Source organism: Podarcis tiliguerta (genome assembly GCF_965153285.1).
Source record: "Podarcis tiliguerta genome assembly, chromosome: 3".
In the NCBI taxonomy this organism is placed as follows: domain Eukaryota; kingdom Metazoa; phylum Chordata; class Lepidosauria; order Squamata; family Lacertidae; genus Podarcis; species Podarcis tiliguerta.
In genome coordinates, this window is record NC_139536.1 from 76,937,238 (window position 1) to 76,954,974 (window position 17,737).

Below are 17,737 nucleotides of genomic sequence, written 5' to 3' on the forward strand. Positions count from 1 at the left end.
TTACACACACAAACACACATATCCAGATCAGAACGGCAGTAAGTGACTTTAAGAAATGAGTTTTCACCTTTTTATAAGATTGTTTTCTTTCTGAAATAAAAGGCTGGGGAGCCACTTAGGGCTTTTCCTGCTGTGCACATGTTCAGCAGAAATAGCTGCCAAAACAAGACCCTCACTTCTCTAAAGGTTAGGACTTATTAGGGCAGAGGTGTCTATCAATTTCTCTGGATTACCTGTAATTAAATTTTTGAACCTCTTAATTTAAGCACCTTTGAATTTACATATTCGGATTCTACACTTAGTTCATAAAATGTTGAAAGAATGTTGTAAAGGGAAGCAATACTTTTAAGCTAACACGAAATGGCAATTGTAGTTTAACTGCAAAAGTTGGCTTTTTAAATACAAATAATTGTGCATACAGGTTCCAAATAATTGCTCTGCTTGGCTGCAATGCTAAGCCACAAATTATGGCTTCTCTGATCACACTCATCGCCCATTAGTAAAATTGGTGAACAAAAAGGAGTGGCTGGCTTAGCAGCACTTCTGGTTTCTTTTCTCCAAACCATGACTGGGAAGGCAAAAAGAAACTTTGGCTTCAGACTATGGTTTATTGTGATGGGAAAACCATAAGCACTGGTTGGGACATAATGCTAAGCCAGGAGCTCTGTGGTTTGTTTCCCAGGTGAACTAATGGAAGAGTGAAGCAGGAAAGCTTGAGTTGTGTGCACAGTACAGTTGAACAAGCCATATTTCATGGTTTAGCATTATTTCTAATGCTGCCATTGTGTTGGCTCATCTGAGGAAACACTTGCAAATACTGATGTATTCCTGCCAAAATTTTCTAACTTTGTATGATCTATAATAAGGACTGTATGTACAGTACATCTTTGAACAAATGCCATTGGGTAATATACCGCAAAGTTTCACAATCTGTGTTTGTGCTTTCTGAAAACTGAGAGAAAAGAGGAGTCTGTTGTTTAACAACCAACCCTCTTGTGTTTTCTAGTGGTCAACATTTCTCTGTGACATTCTAAATCAGGGTGGGGAATCTATGGCCCTCCAGATATTGTTGGACTATAATGCCCATCGTCCTGACTATTGACCAGGATGGTAAGGGCTGATGGAAGTTGGGAATCCAACAACTTCTGGAAGGCAACAGGTTCGCCGTCTGTTTTTAAATCAATAGCATGAGGTGTTTCAGCTCAAAGAATTCAACTTCCCATGTGCTAGGAATTGATCATCTGCTGTCCCCAAAGTTTTAACAAAATAATGGCTTCAGACACAGTGGAATGCAGAAGGAACGAGAAGTACTATAGTGTCTTGCACTTCAACTTCCCCTAACCGTTCTTTATAATCCCAAATGAAACTTCTAAGGAGAGATATGAAAGTTTCACTCTAGGCAATTCAGGTAACAGGAAAGACAGGTTGTATGCACTTCCTGTTTCCTCTGTGCTCTCTAATATGCAAGGCTGCTCAAGGACACTAATAGGTCCAACAGATCTGTTTGATACCTTCAAAAAAAAATTGAGAAAGCAGGGCATTATTATGAAATCTGTGGGCATAAAAGGTGCATTTTAAGTCTACCTAAATGGAGAAGCAACAAACAGTTATTCTGACTTTGATTACATGTCCCATTTCTCTCTCTCTCTCTCTCTCACACACACACACATAAACATGCACACAGTGCACATAAACTCGTAGCAGTCCATTCTTAGTAGCAATAGTATAGCCACTAGCTGCAGTTTGACATCTTGAATAGTTTCAGCAACTGCTTGAATCTTTCTTCAACCTGTGGAGAGAAAGCAAAGAGTCTAAAAGTTATTTCCCTAAAAATAAAGTATGCTTTTTTTTCTCACACATGTGCAGATATGAACATGAACATAACCCACCAGTTCTGATTACTGAAAAGTGCAACTACAGTCATGGAAATGCTGCCAGCCTTTTCAGCGATTGCTCAGCTCACGTGCATACTTCAGGTAGGACACCCTTGCCAATATGGAGAAGCAACATTATGTATTGAATGGCCTCAGTATATGCAGATGTGAACATTCCCTCATCTTGAACAGACTAAGGTGGGTTATGTAGGCTTTCATAAAAAAGGATTTCCACAGTTTAAAGGCACTAGAGGTATAAATCTATTGATTCCTGTCTTGTGTATGAATATTGCATATCCACATGCAGCATCAGTAGTAAGACTGCCACCTCAGAATAAACAAGTCCCCGCCCCCACTTCAGACTTTATGTATATCTTTTATGGCATGGTATATACCCAAAGGGTTATATAAGATCAAATAAAATTACATATAAAGCCTATATGGATGTAATATTACTTTTCATATAAATATATTTTTAAAATTAACTTCCTTTCTACCAATCATTTCTTTAGTCTGTAGAACAATCTGAATATTGACACATCTTTTCTGATACATTTTTTCTCCTAAGAAATGTTAATGAATTCAGTAGAGTGTCATGGGGTTATATTTCTGAAGATATGCACCGCTCAACCAGACAGAAACACAGTTACACTTGTGTGTGAGGGAGGTTCAAACACAATTGCTTACCAAAATACGTACCTGAGCTGGACTTTTATTTAACCTGACAGCAACAGAAGCAAATGTTTTTCCTGAAGGTCCTTTCTTCTGACATTCCAATAGAATCTCCCGGTCATCATTTCTATAATAAACATACAGGGGTAACTTCAACATCTGAACACTGTTTTGAACTAAGTGTATCTATGTCTATTGCACTTCACACAGCAATGTTGTAACTCGAAATAAGTTCTTAAAAGTCTGTTAATGAAGACAAACGGAATTCTGAAGGCTAATAGCAATTGCCCAAACCCTCCCTTATAAACTAGATGATACCCATTATGTTCATGCCATTCTGAAGCTTCTTCGGAACAGTGATGATCACCTTATAATAATAATAATTAACAACAACAACAACAACAATTTATTACTTGTACCCCTCCCATCTGACTGACTTGCCCCAGCCACTTGGGGCAGCTTCTAACAAAATGTAACAGAATACAGCGAAAACATCAGACATTAAAAACTCTGTTCAATGGCTTTGAGGTCAGGTTTTCTCTCTCTCAAAAAAACCCCCCACAAAAAACCCAAAACAGATTGAATGGTTGCCCTTGGGTTTCATTCGGATATGAAAAAATATTTGTAAAACAAAGTAAAAGCTTATACTTTCTAATTACTTTGCACCATTGCTCAATGAAGCAAATGGAAATAAAGCAAGGATTTCCATTTGGGACTATATTAGGCTTCATGATTTACTGCTAAATGCAGACATTTTCCACAAAGAAAGTATACACAATACAATGAACCCTGTCAAGACAAGAGGCCACAATTCAACCCACCAGGTGCTCACTTGGGCTTCCAAGTTTCCCCCTCTCAATCAATTTACTGTCCCTACCTTCCAGTTCAGAAAACCTAGTTTCAACTGCAATGTAAAATTAAGACTACATATTTGCCTTTCCTGATTCAAGAGGCAGGTCAACAAAGCTGAACGTACAACCAAGAAAAAATATTTGCTAGGGTAATAATGCCCATGCCACAGAATGCAGAAATGTATCACTCCAACTGTTATACACTTCCAGACCTCCCTTATTCATCCCATTGATTCGGTTTTTGGTTTTGGTTTTGCATTCTTACCTTGTCCAAGAAATCACAACTTCCCCTTTTTTCTTAATGATGTTTTTGGCGCACAGACTTGAGGGTGTCAGGGAGGATGTTGATGGTAAAGAATCTTTGTCTCCGACTGATGCAGTTTTATTACTGGATGTGTCTGTGGTCACTGAAGTAATCTCTTTAGACCTTTTGCTGTTTTTTTTACAAGCCAATTCACCACTCTCCTTTCTTTGTCTTTTTGCGTTGGATGTATCTTCTGTCTCTTTTTTTCTTTTTTTCCTTTCTTTTGTTTCACATCCCAGGCCACTAGTATTTAGAGTAGTACCTGTTTCAAAATTCTCATCTGCTGTACACTTGTCAGGCGGATGCTCTGTCAAATTTACAACTGCTTCAACATCATGTTTTGGATGATCATCTGCTACATGGTGGTTCACTGTCTTCTCCTCCTCTTTATCTTTACATGAGCCTCCCATTCTAGCATTTGAAGCACGTTCCACTGTAAGATCCCATGAATCAACTTCATTTTCTATGGGAGTCTCATCAGTCAAGTCTACACATATATCAAAATGGGTCTCAGAAGACAACTTTTCTACAAGGGAAACTGCTGCACAGCTAATTGGAGAATGTTCTAATTCAGCACAAGATGCATCTCTTTTTTGAAAAACTTTCACGGTGTGTGCCTGAGGTAGTGTAAACACTTCAGGTGTGTCCTCATGCTGGCTAGTTTTAATCAAGGATTCTAAAGTTCTCCCTGGTTCTTTAGGTGGCTCTTGCAAATCAGTGGCTTCTTCTGGGCCAGCACCACTGTGCAACACCTGATGGGGCCCAAGTAAATCAGGGCCTTGAGTTTGACTGGCATTAGTATATCGCTCCTGAAGCAATTCAGACGCTGCAAGATTGCAAGGTTGTTCTTCTCTGGCATTCCTGAACAGGTCCTCTACAGATTCAAGTGCCTCATTCGGGGCATCAGAATGAGGTTCCTGTTGGGGTTCAGAAAGATGAGGAACCTGATCGTTTGCAAGGCACAGAGGTGGCTCCTTCTCAGACCCCAGCAAATGAGTAACTTGTCTCTCTCCAACATCATTCAGCTTACCCTCAGAGTCAATAATCTTTAAATTTTCCTTAGATGTTGCTGTATCTTCCAAAGGAATGCTTTTGAGGTCCAAAGTATCTAATTTTTCTTCCAACACTATTTCCTTGTTTCCTGCCCCACTAGAAGAGGTCAGTGGTTCATTTGCTAGAGTAGGCTGTTCAAGGACTGGTGAGGTAGATGGTGCGGCACGCCTTATTTTAACAATAAAGTGGTCATTTGATTTCTCCATTATTACTGCCTGCATTGGAAGGCTTGGGCAATACTGAAATCCAGGAGCAGGAGGTATACTTGCCCATGATGAAGAACAGCTTGATTTGCTGCTTGAATTATCAGATTCCAAAGCCAAATGGATGTCCTGTTCAGAAGCATCCTCCTCTTCGAGATGGGCATCTTCACTGAAGTGTGCGCTCAGAACATCCTCAGGAACTGAGCCATACATGTCAGGTTTCAAGAAGCTAAGATGAGCATCTGACTTCAAAGGGGAGGGAATAGTCAACGACACAGCTAGGTCTTCCAGAAGAATAGAAGAGACAAGTGATTTTGGTTTCTCTGAAATGCACTCCTCACCTTTCTTCAAAGCAGGACTAGTAGGAATTTCAAACATACAGCTTTCATCAAGAATATCTGGATCAATTGGCATCTGCAGCCTAGCTAAAAAAGCTGAATCTCTTTCAGGTGAAACTATAGGCCATTTAATTCCATCTAGTACTCTTGACTCAACTCCAGTCTCTCTTGGAATCTGCTCTTCGGTCTCATATGGAGGCTCATTCACACAGTTCTGGCCATCTTGGGTGTGTTTTTCTGGTGTCCTGAACTCCCACTGATTGTCATTGATAAAGTCGCCATTTTTTTCTGAAAGGTCAGAGCCTTGTAACAAACTTTTGAACATTTCACCCATTTGAGCGTCATTCACCAGGTTGAATGTCAGGCCAGACATCTGCTGTTCTGTGAGAGGTCCACAGCTAATATCAGACCTGTGAGAGTCTCCAATCATATGCAATCTTTCATTTTCATTTTTTCCACCATTCAAAGAAGTGTCTGACATGGAGCTTTCCTTGAAAGGTTCAGTTTCAGTCCGAGAATGTTTTGGGTTAACAGTATGGGAACTTCTACATTTTGCAGTCACATTTTTCTGTGTACTCATTTTGTTTGTGTTATGGTGACCTCGCTTCAATAGCTGGTTACCTGCTACTGGTTTTGATGGGGCACATTCTTCAGGCCTTTGCATTCTAGCATTTAAGGCTGGTTTCTTTGATTTCTGTCTGTCAATTTTGTTTTTATGATTTATAAGGCATTTGGGGCTTTCTTTCTTTCTTTTATCAAGCTTACCTTCATCGCTTTCATTTCCAAAGCTTACCAAGGTACATAGCTTTAGAATAATTTTTTTTATTTTATCAAATAAGTAGTCAAGCTGCTCGTCCACAAGTTTCCACAACTTTTTCTTCATATCGGATTGCTGCTGTTCAAAGAGATGCTCTATTGCACTATTCTCTTTGATCCGATTAAGTTTATATTCTATAACTTCACAGAGGTTCAGCTTTAAAGCCTCACTAGATTTAGACATTTTAGAGAAGTCAAGGTATTTTACCAGAGATGTAAAGTTCAAAATAGCTGAATCTATGATCCTATGAAAATGCTGTACTGGAAATTGTATCTTAAACTTCATGTAGCTTTTCCGTACTTGCTTTCTTATAGCTTTCAGCATCTGCATGAACTCATGCACTGTAGAAGGTACAACAATAATTTGAACTATTTTTTCAAGACTGTCAATGCTCACAGTTTTAATTTTCTTTACTTCATTGGAGCGCATTATAGTTCCATCTTTGGGATTTTCTTTATTTTTCCCCCCAGAAGACAATTTTCCTGTATCTTCTCTGGAAGATGTTGTCCTGACCTTGTGGTTGCAAGTACTCTTGGCCAAATTAGATCTATCTGGAGATGCTTTTCTTCTTGTTTTTTTACTATTTTCAGAGCTGGCTTCTATTTTAGGCTCATCATTGTCACTTACAATTTCACCTTCTTCTAATTCATCTGAGGACATGCTTAGCTGAGACTCCTCTAAGATCTGATGATCTGAGCAAAGAGGCTTTTGGTTTTCCTTGTTCAGTTCGCTGGACTGGTTCCTTCCAGGATAGACAACTGCATTTTCTGGAACAAAATCTAGAAATAATGAAACAATTTGTTAATTAAGCAGCCCAAAGTAGCAAGCCTCAAAACAAATTCCAATGACAGTATAATCTAATAGTCAATTTTAGTTTAGAACAGTGAACATAATTTTTTAGAAGTGCCAGTAGCTCTAGGTGATGCATTTTAGCAGAGGACAGGTAGCTTTTGGAAGAAGAGCTAGATTAAAAAAAAAAATTAAGCATGGAAACAGTTTTTTATATATCAAGTTCCATGGCAATTTATCTTGAAATTGCAAGATTAAGCCCAAAGGCACTTTTAATTATTACTGCCTCCAAAACTAGTGGATAAGAAACTGTGCAAAGAGTTCTGCCAGAATGTGGGTTACACTCTGTAGCTTAACGTGGCTTGCAATTCTAATTTTCAAGAGTGGGGAAACCCTTTAGATGCTGTTGGACCCCAACACCCCAGGGTTGATGGAAGCTGTAGTCCAGCAGCATCAGAGGGTCATGGGTTTGCCACTACTGCCTTAAACAGTTTCCTCCTATGTAATTAGTTTGAATAAATATCTACCTCAGAGCTAGCAGACTGAAAGCTAAGTCTTACTCCCCACCGAATTTAAACAGGACAGTCAGTAGCCCAGTGTCAGAATATTTGCTTTGAACACAGAAGGTCTGAAGTTCAATCCCTGGCATCTCTAGGTAATGCTGGGAGAGACTCTTGTCTGAAATCTTGTAAAGCCACGGCCACTCAACGTGGACAATACTGAACTAGATGGGCAAAGCCTCAATATAAGGCAGCTTCGTTACCTAACTTGAGAAAAAATGCCTGTGAATTGCAGCTGTGCAGTATGATCTTGTGTGATGCTCAGAAGTTGCATTTAGTACTCCCATTCAAGTGTGTATGGGATCACAGTCGTAAATTCCTACACGCTAAGAACACTTACTAAAGAGAAAGCTCCACTGAACTCAATGGGGAAGATATGTACAGGATTGCACTGCACAGATGAAGCACGCTTGCCTACAAGTTGTGCAGTAAGTTCTACTGAAAACAAACAGAACTTAATTGCAACTCACTTATGTTTAGCATCGGTATACGTGTGAATGCTTAATGTGTTCCTCATTCAAATAAAAATCATGTAACAGGCAGAGCATATTAAACATATACCTGTATTATAGCTTTTCACAGGTCCTTTGTAAGGGCTTTCCATTCGGGGTACTTTAGCCAAAGGTCGCATTGGACTATTAAGTGGGCTGATTACTTTTGGAATATTCCTCATATGATTGAGATCAATGCTCAGAATAGAGTTATCATCATCAACAGAAACTGTGCTTATTTCTCTTGCTGGAGATGTAGGTTTCAACCCTTCATTGTATAATGTTTCCAAGTGGTTTTCATGGTTACAGTCAGGAAAGCTTGGCTCCAAGTGACCATCACTCAGTATTTTGCCTTCTTCCACAGTAGCTTTATGAGGCATAGGCTTGTTCTCTTTTTCAGGACCCTCCAAGACATTTTCACCTGTCCAATTACTGGACTCCTTCTCGTCCATCAGTGAGTCTGAATCTGTCCCACTGATCTCATCTATTACACTAAAAGAATCAAAATCCACAGAACTTATAGTCTCCACATCATTGAAAGAGTTATCGGGAAGTGTGTCTTGATCCAAGGGGCTTTCTAAACCAGAAGCCACATGCATCTTATCAACTCCATCAGCTTCTCCCATCCCAGTTTTTGCCTCAGGCAGGAGCTTCACATCCTCCGGCGCCCACTGCGCTGCAATATCTTGTGGGTCTGAGGTTGTCTTCAAAGGCTTTGTGTTTAGAGTTTTCGGCAGCCCCTCATTTCCCACCTTCGTTTTGACCTTGGAAAGAGGCATTACTTGTTCTGATTTGGTCTGAACAGGATTGTCACAGATTGGTGATAGTGGTGTTTGTGTTTGCTTAATGGCATTAGCACCAATAGCCTCAGCTGGTACCAACATGACTTCCTGACCTGGAATTTCTGTACCACATTTATTGGTAGACTTTGCCACTGCTTTGCATTTGTCTGTTTGCTTCTTAGCAGGAGAAAGGGTTAAATTTAGTGTCTGCATAAAGCTCAGTTTTAAGTCTTTGCTTTTCGACTGCTCCTCCTCCCTTCTAACTTTTATAGGCACCTGCTCCTCCAAGCCTTCGACTACCTTGGCAGTCTCTACTGATTGAAAGGACTTCTTTTTCTCCCTTTTTGCACTATCTTTAATTTTCATGGCTCCTTTTCCTGTTTGGAGGGATGGTTCCTTTGATTCTCTTTTTTCATTTTGAGAAGTCCTGGCCTCATTAGAATCATCTCTCTCATTTTTCCTTTTCTCTTCAGTTCTATGTCTGCCCGATTTTGAACGTGTGTGTTCAGATTCACTTTTACTGCTATCCTCTTTAGGGTGGCCATGTTTCGGCTCTTTGTTTAAAACAGGAGGAGGAGGTGGTGGTGGTGGTGGTGAAGGTTTCCCTCCACAGGGCACAGGACCGCTTGCTTCTTTGTCCCTCCTGCAATCACTATGTTTTCTCTTTGTGTCTTTCACATAGCTTTTGCTTAATTTTTTAGGGCTTCTGGCAATTTTATTCCATTCAGGGGGACTACTAACCTTGCCAGTTCTTTGTTGTTCTAGATAGCTGTCAGATTGCCTGTTTTTTTGCCCGTTGTTGCTTTCCTCTTTGTTTCTCAGTTTCAGGTCCTTCTGATTTTTGTTTTGTGACTTTTCACTCCTGTCACTGCTGGAGTGTTCTGGTTTTGACAGTGATGTGTCTTTAGGAGTTGGTTGTTTCTCCCTAGCAGAAGGGACCTTACCAGTTCTTTTTTCTGTATGTGGGCTGCTTTTGAGCTTCAAGTCCTTTTTGTCTTTCCATAGTCCATTTTTTTCTGTTTTGTCTGGATTAACTTCCAACCTTCCATGAGGATCCAACTTTCCCTCTAGTGTGCTGCCCAGATTTTGGTGTGCTTTTGTTTTGTATCTGTTGTTTTTCTCACTGCTATGATGCTCATTATGTTTCGTTTCTTTTTTTCCCTTTTCTTTGTCATAAGAGCTGTCAACACTTGCAAGCCTTACATGAGTACCATCTCTGCAAAGCTGTTCAGGATGAGATTGAGATACATACAGAGTGTCTCCTTTTTCTGGAGGCAATTTCTTATTTTCTGTACCCCAAGGTGGATAACCGTAAGGTTTGTCCTTAGGCAGGGTTTGGGTAGTTCTAGAATCGGTTCTTGAATTGTTCTCTGGAACTAAATCTCTGAATTTATTTTTCAGTTTTGATCCCTCAAAGTTTCTTGCATTATTAGTTGATGCTGGGAAGTATGTTCTATTCGGATGAACTTGAAATTCTGTTAACCTGTTTAGAAAGAGATTGTATTACTATACTACATTTCAAAAGATATTTCAGATTTAAGCAAACTCCAAATTCTACTAAAATCTAAATGCCGTGGTGAGACAAGCCAGAATAAGCCTTTAAAAGTGTTAAATAAATATTTAATCTTCCTTTTACTTTTAAAGGAAGAAAAGGCCCACACAATGGCATTCTTTATGAAGTTGGCTTGTATCAACAAAGCATAGTTAAGATTAACCAGTTTGGATGGGGACCTTCTATTTAGGATTTATACAAACAAACAGAAAGGATATCACTGTAGGAATTACCATTGGTGCTATAAAGCCTGTTCAAAGCATGTCCTCAACCACACGCTTCAGGAATATTCTCACCCCACACATTTCACTCTGCTGCTCTCAGCAGGCTAGAATCAAGAAAGGTAGGGGGCAACTTTGCATCGCTGCTTACACTGACAGCAGACAGCTAACTCTTTGGGAGAGCAACACACATTTCTTACTGTTACAATACTCTTGCTTAAAAGTTCACTCATTAATTGAAGAATCGTGCCCAAAGCAATAATTTAGCAGTCCATGTCTGACAAATATATAATCAGGCTTAAGCACCCTTCCCTCAGCAGGCATGGCAACAGAACCTGCACAAACCCTGCTGAAGCAACTACTGCTTGCATTGTTGCTTTTCTCCCAGTAATTTTGAGAGTCAGGGATTTGTCCAAATCAGTTTAGAGCTCTTCTAATGAGCTGTCGTTCCCTTTTGAAATGACAGTCCCCATTTAATGTTTTCTCCCCCCCCCCACTTCCTAATATAGTAACATACCAGAACCAAAATAGGCAGAAAAAGAGAGCCTTAACTCATAGCCTCTTTGGTTAAACTGGTCCCAATCACCCAACACATGCTTTACTCAGGGCGGACCAGTTTCAGGAGTGCTGTTCCCAGGGATCCTTGCCTGGTGCCAATGTTGTTGGCATGAGATGAAAATGATAGCTTCAGTTGCAATGATTTGTTTACAAATGTTGATGGCTTGGGGCTTTGTTGAAGCCAGTCTGGTCCTTTCAGCTTTTAAAATTAAGATAGAATGAGAACTGAACATCATTTAATTTGCTTGCATCTTCCTTAAAAAAGAAACAAGTCTCAAAGCAACTTCCTATACCGATAAGTACATGCTAATGCAGATACCTCAAAACACACTTCAAAACAGTACAACACATTAAAAGTGTCCATCCACAGTAAAATGGTAAAGGCAAAGGACTCCTGACAGTTAAGTCCAGTCACAAACAACTCTGGGGTTGCGGCGCTCATATCGCTTTACTGGCTGAGGGAGCCGGTGTTTGTCCGCAGACAGTTTTTCCGGGTCATGTGGCCAGCATGACTAAGCCACTTCTGGCGAAACCAGAGCAGCACACGGAAATGCTGTTTACCTTCCCGTCGGAGCAGTACCTATTTAACTATTTGCACTTTGATGTGCTTCCAAACTGCTAAGTTGGCAGGAGATGGGACTGAGCAATGGGAGCTCACCCCGTCGCAGGGAGTTGAACCGCTGACCTTCTGATTGGCAAGCCCTAGGCTTAGTGGTTTAGACCACAGTGCCACCCACGTCCCTCATCCACAGTAGTCAGCATAAAAACAAAATACACTTTCCCTGATCACCACTGAAATGAACACCCAATTGAACCACAAGACCTTAGCACCATCACCGGCCAAATACCGGACAGAATGAAAACATTCCACATCTTTGTGCACTAGTTATGCTAGCAAGCATGAAGCTATGAACATAATGTGTGGGTAACCTTTTTCAAGAAACACTTCAAATTTTAGCAGATTTTTTTTTCAGAAGATGAGTATCTGATATCTAGCAAGTTAACGTTTATGTGTCTGTTAAATTTAACTACAAAAAAGATAGGCTTAGAAAACATCTTCTACTTTTTAGTTTCAAATGTGTCTTGTTTCTTTTTCTTCTAAATATTTGGACAATAGAGGACATTCCTGAAAAAAGCATACCTTCGCTGGAGACTATTAATTTCTTCATCCTTGCGATTAATTTCCACTCTAGCTGTTTTTAGAAGAGCTGAAATATTCTTTTTAAGAGACTGGTTTTCATTTTGCAGAGCAGAGTTCTATTTTTAAAAGAACACAGAGACATATACATGTTATGAACTTGTATCTGCATATATTGGGGGAGAGAAGGAAAACACCAATAACGGTTTAGGAAAAAATCTCATTTAAATGAATCACAGTTAACTTTCACAAAGAACTTTCAAAATGCCCTACCGACTTTGTGCTGCAACCTCATACAAAAAGCACTATTTTCAATAAGCATCGAAGCAAAATACATTTACGATACTAATAGTCCTTACAGAGACAGAGCTGCCCTGCACAGCCTCACTAATTCAAAATATTACTATTGTGGTTGCTGTTTCTTATTTTATTATTTTGTTTTATTTAAAAAACAAGATACACTCGCAACTAATACTTCAAAACAGCAAACCAATACAAATTGGAAGATGTATATGAAGTTTCTAGAACGCTTTCAGTTACAGGATACAAAATGGATAAATTACCACTTAATGCTGCTTTACCTGTTCTTGCATTTGCTGAAACCTCCTTGTCAACTCTTGAAGTTGTTGCTGACATTTCTCATGTTCAGCCTGCAACTGTTGAAACAGGATTATTCACATTTGTATTAAAGACAGTATTAAGTGAGCCTAATTTTCTTTGGGTAATAATAATAATCCAGCTTTGTTAAAATATGCAAGAAAAGTCATTACATTAAAATAATAGTAAATAAAATTTCCCTCACAAACAGGAAAACCTTCCAAACATGCATTTACAAAATGTCTGTGTCATGACTGATCACAGATTTCCTGATGCATATGTCAAATTTTTCAATAAATTGAGACTGCTCAGTAAAGTGGGTGTTTGGGGATTTTAAAATGTTTTGATAGTACATAGTGTACTAAAATGTGCTGAACTGATGAATTTAAAACACACACCTTGCTAACTAACTACATCACATTTCACCAACATATCATTGATTCAAAATACATACATCATTGTAAGTAGCTTCCTTTGCTGTTCCTTCTTCAATCAGGATCTCATCGAATAGGTTTAAACTACTTATTGATGAGGTCAGTTTTGTAGCAGGTTTGACTGAGAGAGCAGAGAGAGAGAGAGAGAGAGAGAGAGATTTACTTGGAATATTTTCCTTTTTCATTGTACCCATTCTTCCATTAGATAAGATCGAAAGAGCTACTTTACAATATTAATAATAATAATAATAATAATAATAATTATACCCCGCCCATTTGGCTGTGTTTCCCCAGCCAATCTGGGCGGCTTCCATCAAAAGATTAAAAGTACATTAAAACATCCGTCATTAAAAACTTCCCTAAACAGGGATTTTTTCTTTCGAACAGCAGGTCCCTATGCCACATCAAACTGCTTTTGAATATTTTTCTCAGTTTCAAAAGTGTTTCCTATGTGGGACGGGGGGCGGGGCGGGGGGCAGGACACACTAGGTATCTAGTGGGGGCTTACTCCCATGTAAAGTTGTGAAAGTTAGTTTCAGTTTCACAACTTCCATCAGGTTTTTAAATTATGTATAGTATTATGATGTTCCAGGATACAGCAACGGCTTCTGCACATTTTATCTCTCCCCTGAAGTCCCTCCAAATAAGCCATGGTTGCAACTTGTCACCTAAGAAATTTTACTTAGATCAAAATGCTATTTGTGGCAGCTGCTAACACAAATTACATATCAAAGCCATCTCTTAAGAGTCAATACAAACTACTCCTATTCTAAAGTGCAAAAGATACTTATTGTTTCTGCAACAAACCCAAAACAAAAATGCTCTATCCTAACAGCAGGATGAATATATAAAGGACATTTTATGACAAAATTCTCCAATGTATAATTAAATAACCAAATAACTATGGATTGTATCCAACTCAGCTGAAAGCTTCTGTCAGTGGAACAGGAAGGGAAGCAGTGAATTCTCAGTGGTTCCTCCTTCCTGCTGAAGCCCTACCCCCATGTCTACCATAAATCTGCTTCAGAGAGCTTTACTCTCAGCTGAGCAATGCCATTGGTTACAAAGCTATGAACATACCAGAAATAACTGGAGAGCTGTCTAATCCATCATAAATATCCACTGAACTCTCATCATCTTCTACTCCTTGAGAAGAAACTGCAAATAAAGAGAATAAAGTAATAATATGTAAGTTCACCCAGTCTACGTACGCAGTAATAGTGAAATACAAGAGAAATACACTAGAAAGGATCTCTAGTAGAAAATCACTATGAGATGAAAGAAATAAGAAGCTCTTCTCCCCTTGCACTATCGCCCCCTTCAAATTGTAGCCTCAGCGGTGGGTTTTATAGAATTAAAAGGGACAAAAATAGGTCATTTTTGTGTCAGAAATAACTTCTTGCATTAAAAACATAATACAGCATCAAACGTAGCCATAACAGTAATATCTAGGTCATTATTATTTGTTCGATAATGGTATCCATCTTATTCTATGAAGCCAGAAGAAATGGGGCAGAGCCTAAAATTGTAGTTAAGAGGGCATCCAATGTTTGTCTGTACAACTCTGCTCCCAAAGATCAGATTCTTAGAAAACCATATGATGGGTCTCTCAGCAATGCAGGAAGGAAACTCTCTTCCGATGACCAGCAACAGCTCTTGCCACAACATATGACAGTTAACTGTGCTGTACAAGGAGCTACATATACTAGTCCATATATAACTTTTCTCAAGGGTTTCTTCCTTGGTATGGAGTTTCCCTACATTTATTTATTTTTTAAGTAAAAATAATCTGATTAAAACCAACAAACAAAAAAACTTACCACCATGCAATAAATTAGAAAACGTCATCCCATCGTCATCATCATCTGTTGCCATTATACTCTCTTCCTAGTATTCTCCATCTGCATTTGACAACAAAAAAAGATTTTGATTAGCCTAAGTAAAAACATGCAGGTTATTAATATAGAAGGCAATCCATCATAGAAAGAGGGATCTCTTTATTCTGTTTTCACAATGGGACACAAGTCTTCCTGCATTCACAGATGGTGGTCAGCATGGGAGGAATATATTCACAGCTGAATGAGATTGCCAGCATTTATTTTTGCAACAAACAGTTCCATAGCACTAAGCAGTGTTGTAGCTATACGGGGGGGCTAGTCAGATCTTTTTGCCCCTGGTGAAGCCACCAGAGGGGCGCAATTGAGGCTCCCAGCTTGTGTGTGTGTGTATCCACAAATGTGTATGGGGTGTGTGCCAAACTGGGTCTTTGACCTAGGTGAAGTAAAACCTAGTTCCGCCCCTGGTGCTAAAGCAAACCATAACTTGGAATGAGAACCAAGATGGTAGACAAAGCACTCCTTCCCCTGATCACACTACCTAGGCCTAAGCCAGAGCTTTCCAAACTGTGTGTCAGGACAAATTAGTGTGTCGGCTGCACTGTGTTGAGTGTGTCTTGCTCCCAGGGCTGGAAATGGGTTAATTTAACCTCTAATCTGCTAGTAAAACTGAATTACTGTGTCACGAAATGACACACGTCTAAAAAGTGTGTCACCAACACGAAAAGTTTGGAAAGCTCTGGCCTAAGCCATGGTTTGGCTTAGGGTTATGTTTGAACCTGGGCTTGTGGTTTGTCCACCAAGTCAGAGGGGAGGGGGGGAGCAAGTGAAGAGCAGTTCTCCAAAGAGGACAGAGTGGAGCGACCACTGTGTACAATTCTTCCTATGAAAAAGTACAGGGCCTACTGCTCAAACAAGTCTTCTCCAATGAAAAGCAGTCTTCACTCTTAACCACGATAGGTAAAAGTGCTTTCTCATTACTAAACAGCAAGGCACTCTGCACATGTTTTTTGTGCACTTATGCACAACCCTAGTCTACTTAACTGGGAGCAAGCCTCACTGAATTCAACATTGAATTATTCCTCAGCAGACAAGTTTAGCATTACAAGGTTAGTCCTGGACTCAGGTGGGGCGTGGGAAGGCAAATTGAACCCAAAGCAGAACTAAGTGGCGATATAAAACATGACCCACCACCACTCTCCGGTTAAACTGGTGCGGTCCAAGTCCACCACTTCGGAACTTCGACCCCCTCGTTCCCTCTTCGGGTGTTGACCAGGCCTTAAGGCAGCCCCAGCCCCCACTTTCACCCCAGTGACCTCCAGCTGCTGTTGGACTACATGCCCAGTCACCACAAACCAGGATGGCTTGAGTTGTAGTCCAGCAACGTCTGGAGGGCCGTAAAGGCGCCCCCACTCTCCAAACCCCCACCCTTGCAGAAAGCAGGGGCGAAAAAGTGGGAGACGTGGGAACTGGGAGCGGGAAGAGTTGCATGCTGGTGGGGGTGGGGTATGATGCCATTCGGGGGAAAGACAATATATAGATAACTCGGGAGATGTGCTCGTGGGAATGCCTCCGCGGGGATCGGCAGGGGTTCCGGGCAGGCGAGGCAGCCACTCTCCCACCCGCTTGATCCCCACGAGAGAAAGACACCCCCCACTCCCTTCTCGGGCCACTGGTTTCCACAAACCGGAATAACGCGCGCTGTGCGGCCTCCGCTACTCCTCACTTTCGCTCCCTCGGCCGGCGGCCGCCGCTGCCTCTCTCGCTGACAACACTTCCCCCACCCCCAAAACACCGCCACCTTCGCCGCCGCCAAACGGGAGAGGTGGCGCCCGGAAGAGCCCGGCCAATCACCGGAGACGCTGGGGCGCGCGCCGTGCCTCGACGTCAGCAGCTCCCTCCTCTGCCACAGAAACGCTTGGCGCCAAAAGGAAGCGTCAAGGCCCTCCCCTTCGGGATGCAGGCGGGGCGGGAATCCTTCGCCGGAGCTGCTTCGACGAGCGGCTCCGCTGGGGGGCGCCTGCTTTTGCTCTCGAGAGCAACCCGGCGGCTTCTGTTTTTATATGCAAACGCAAGCCCTGAAGCCGCCGTCGGTGTTTTGATACTGCAAAGCCACCAGAAAGTTTCGTGGCTGATAACTTTGCCGGGGCAGAAGTTTGGGTTGGCGCAGCCGCAGAGCTCGTTTTAATCAGAGAGGAGCGTTTGTTTGTTTCGCCAAAAGCCTTATTGCGGTAACGTCAGCTGTTAGACGTGCATGAGGACAGAGAAACTCTCCTCTGTCAGCTGTCTATTGAGGGCATACCCCAAATATGTGACATAGAGTGGGCTCTTAAAGGCTGTAGTCCTGTTCACGAGGACTGGGAGAAAGTCCCGTTAAATGCAATGGAGCTTACTTTCAAATAAACATGCATAGGGTTATGGAGAAGCTCATTCCCGGTGCTTTTTCTGCGGGTACTCAAGGGTACGCAGTACCAACACCTTTCCTCACAAATGTTAAAAGTGTGGCATGGTGAGTACCAACACCTCCCCTCCCTTTTTATAAAACCCCCAAAAGTAAGCCTTGTTGAATTCAGTGGAACTTACATGTAAAGGAGTAAGGCCCACTGAGTACAGTGAAGCTTCTGAGGAAATAATAATAATAAATGATTTATATCCTGCCCTTCCCAGC

General features: G+C 41.0%; 1 protein-coding gene across 1 annotated transcript; it reads right to left on the bottom strand.

The window, feature by feature from the left end:
- Nucleotides 1-78: 78 nt before the first annotated feature.
- On the bottom strand, nucleotides 79-16,917 carry CASP8AP2 (caspase 8 associated protein 2). Its single transcript, XM_083433416.1, has 10 exons — nucleotides 16,757-16,917; nucleotides 15,055-15,135; nucleotides 14,315-14,392; nucleotides 13,255-13,355; nucleotides 12,785-12,859; nucleotides 12,207-12,322; nucleotides 8,023-10,217; nucleotides 3,663-6,891; nucleotides 2,574-2,673; nucleotides 79-1,789 (listed from the first exon to the last, which is right to left on the bottom strand). The coding sequence occupies exons 2-10, from the start codon at nucleotides 15,107-15,109 to the stop codon at nucleotides 1,733-1,735; spliced, it is 6,006 nt and encodes a 2,001-aa protein (XP_083289542.1). The 5' UTR covers nucleotides 15,110-15,135; nucleotides 16,757-16,917; the 3' UTR covers nucleotides 79-1,732.
- Nucleotides 16,918-17,737: the final 820 nt, after the last annotated feature.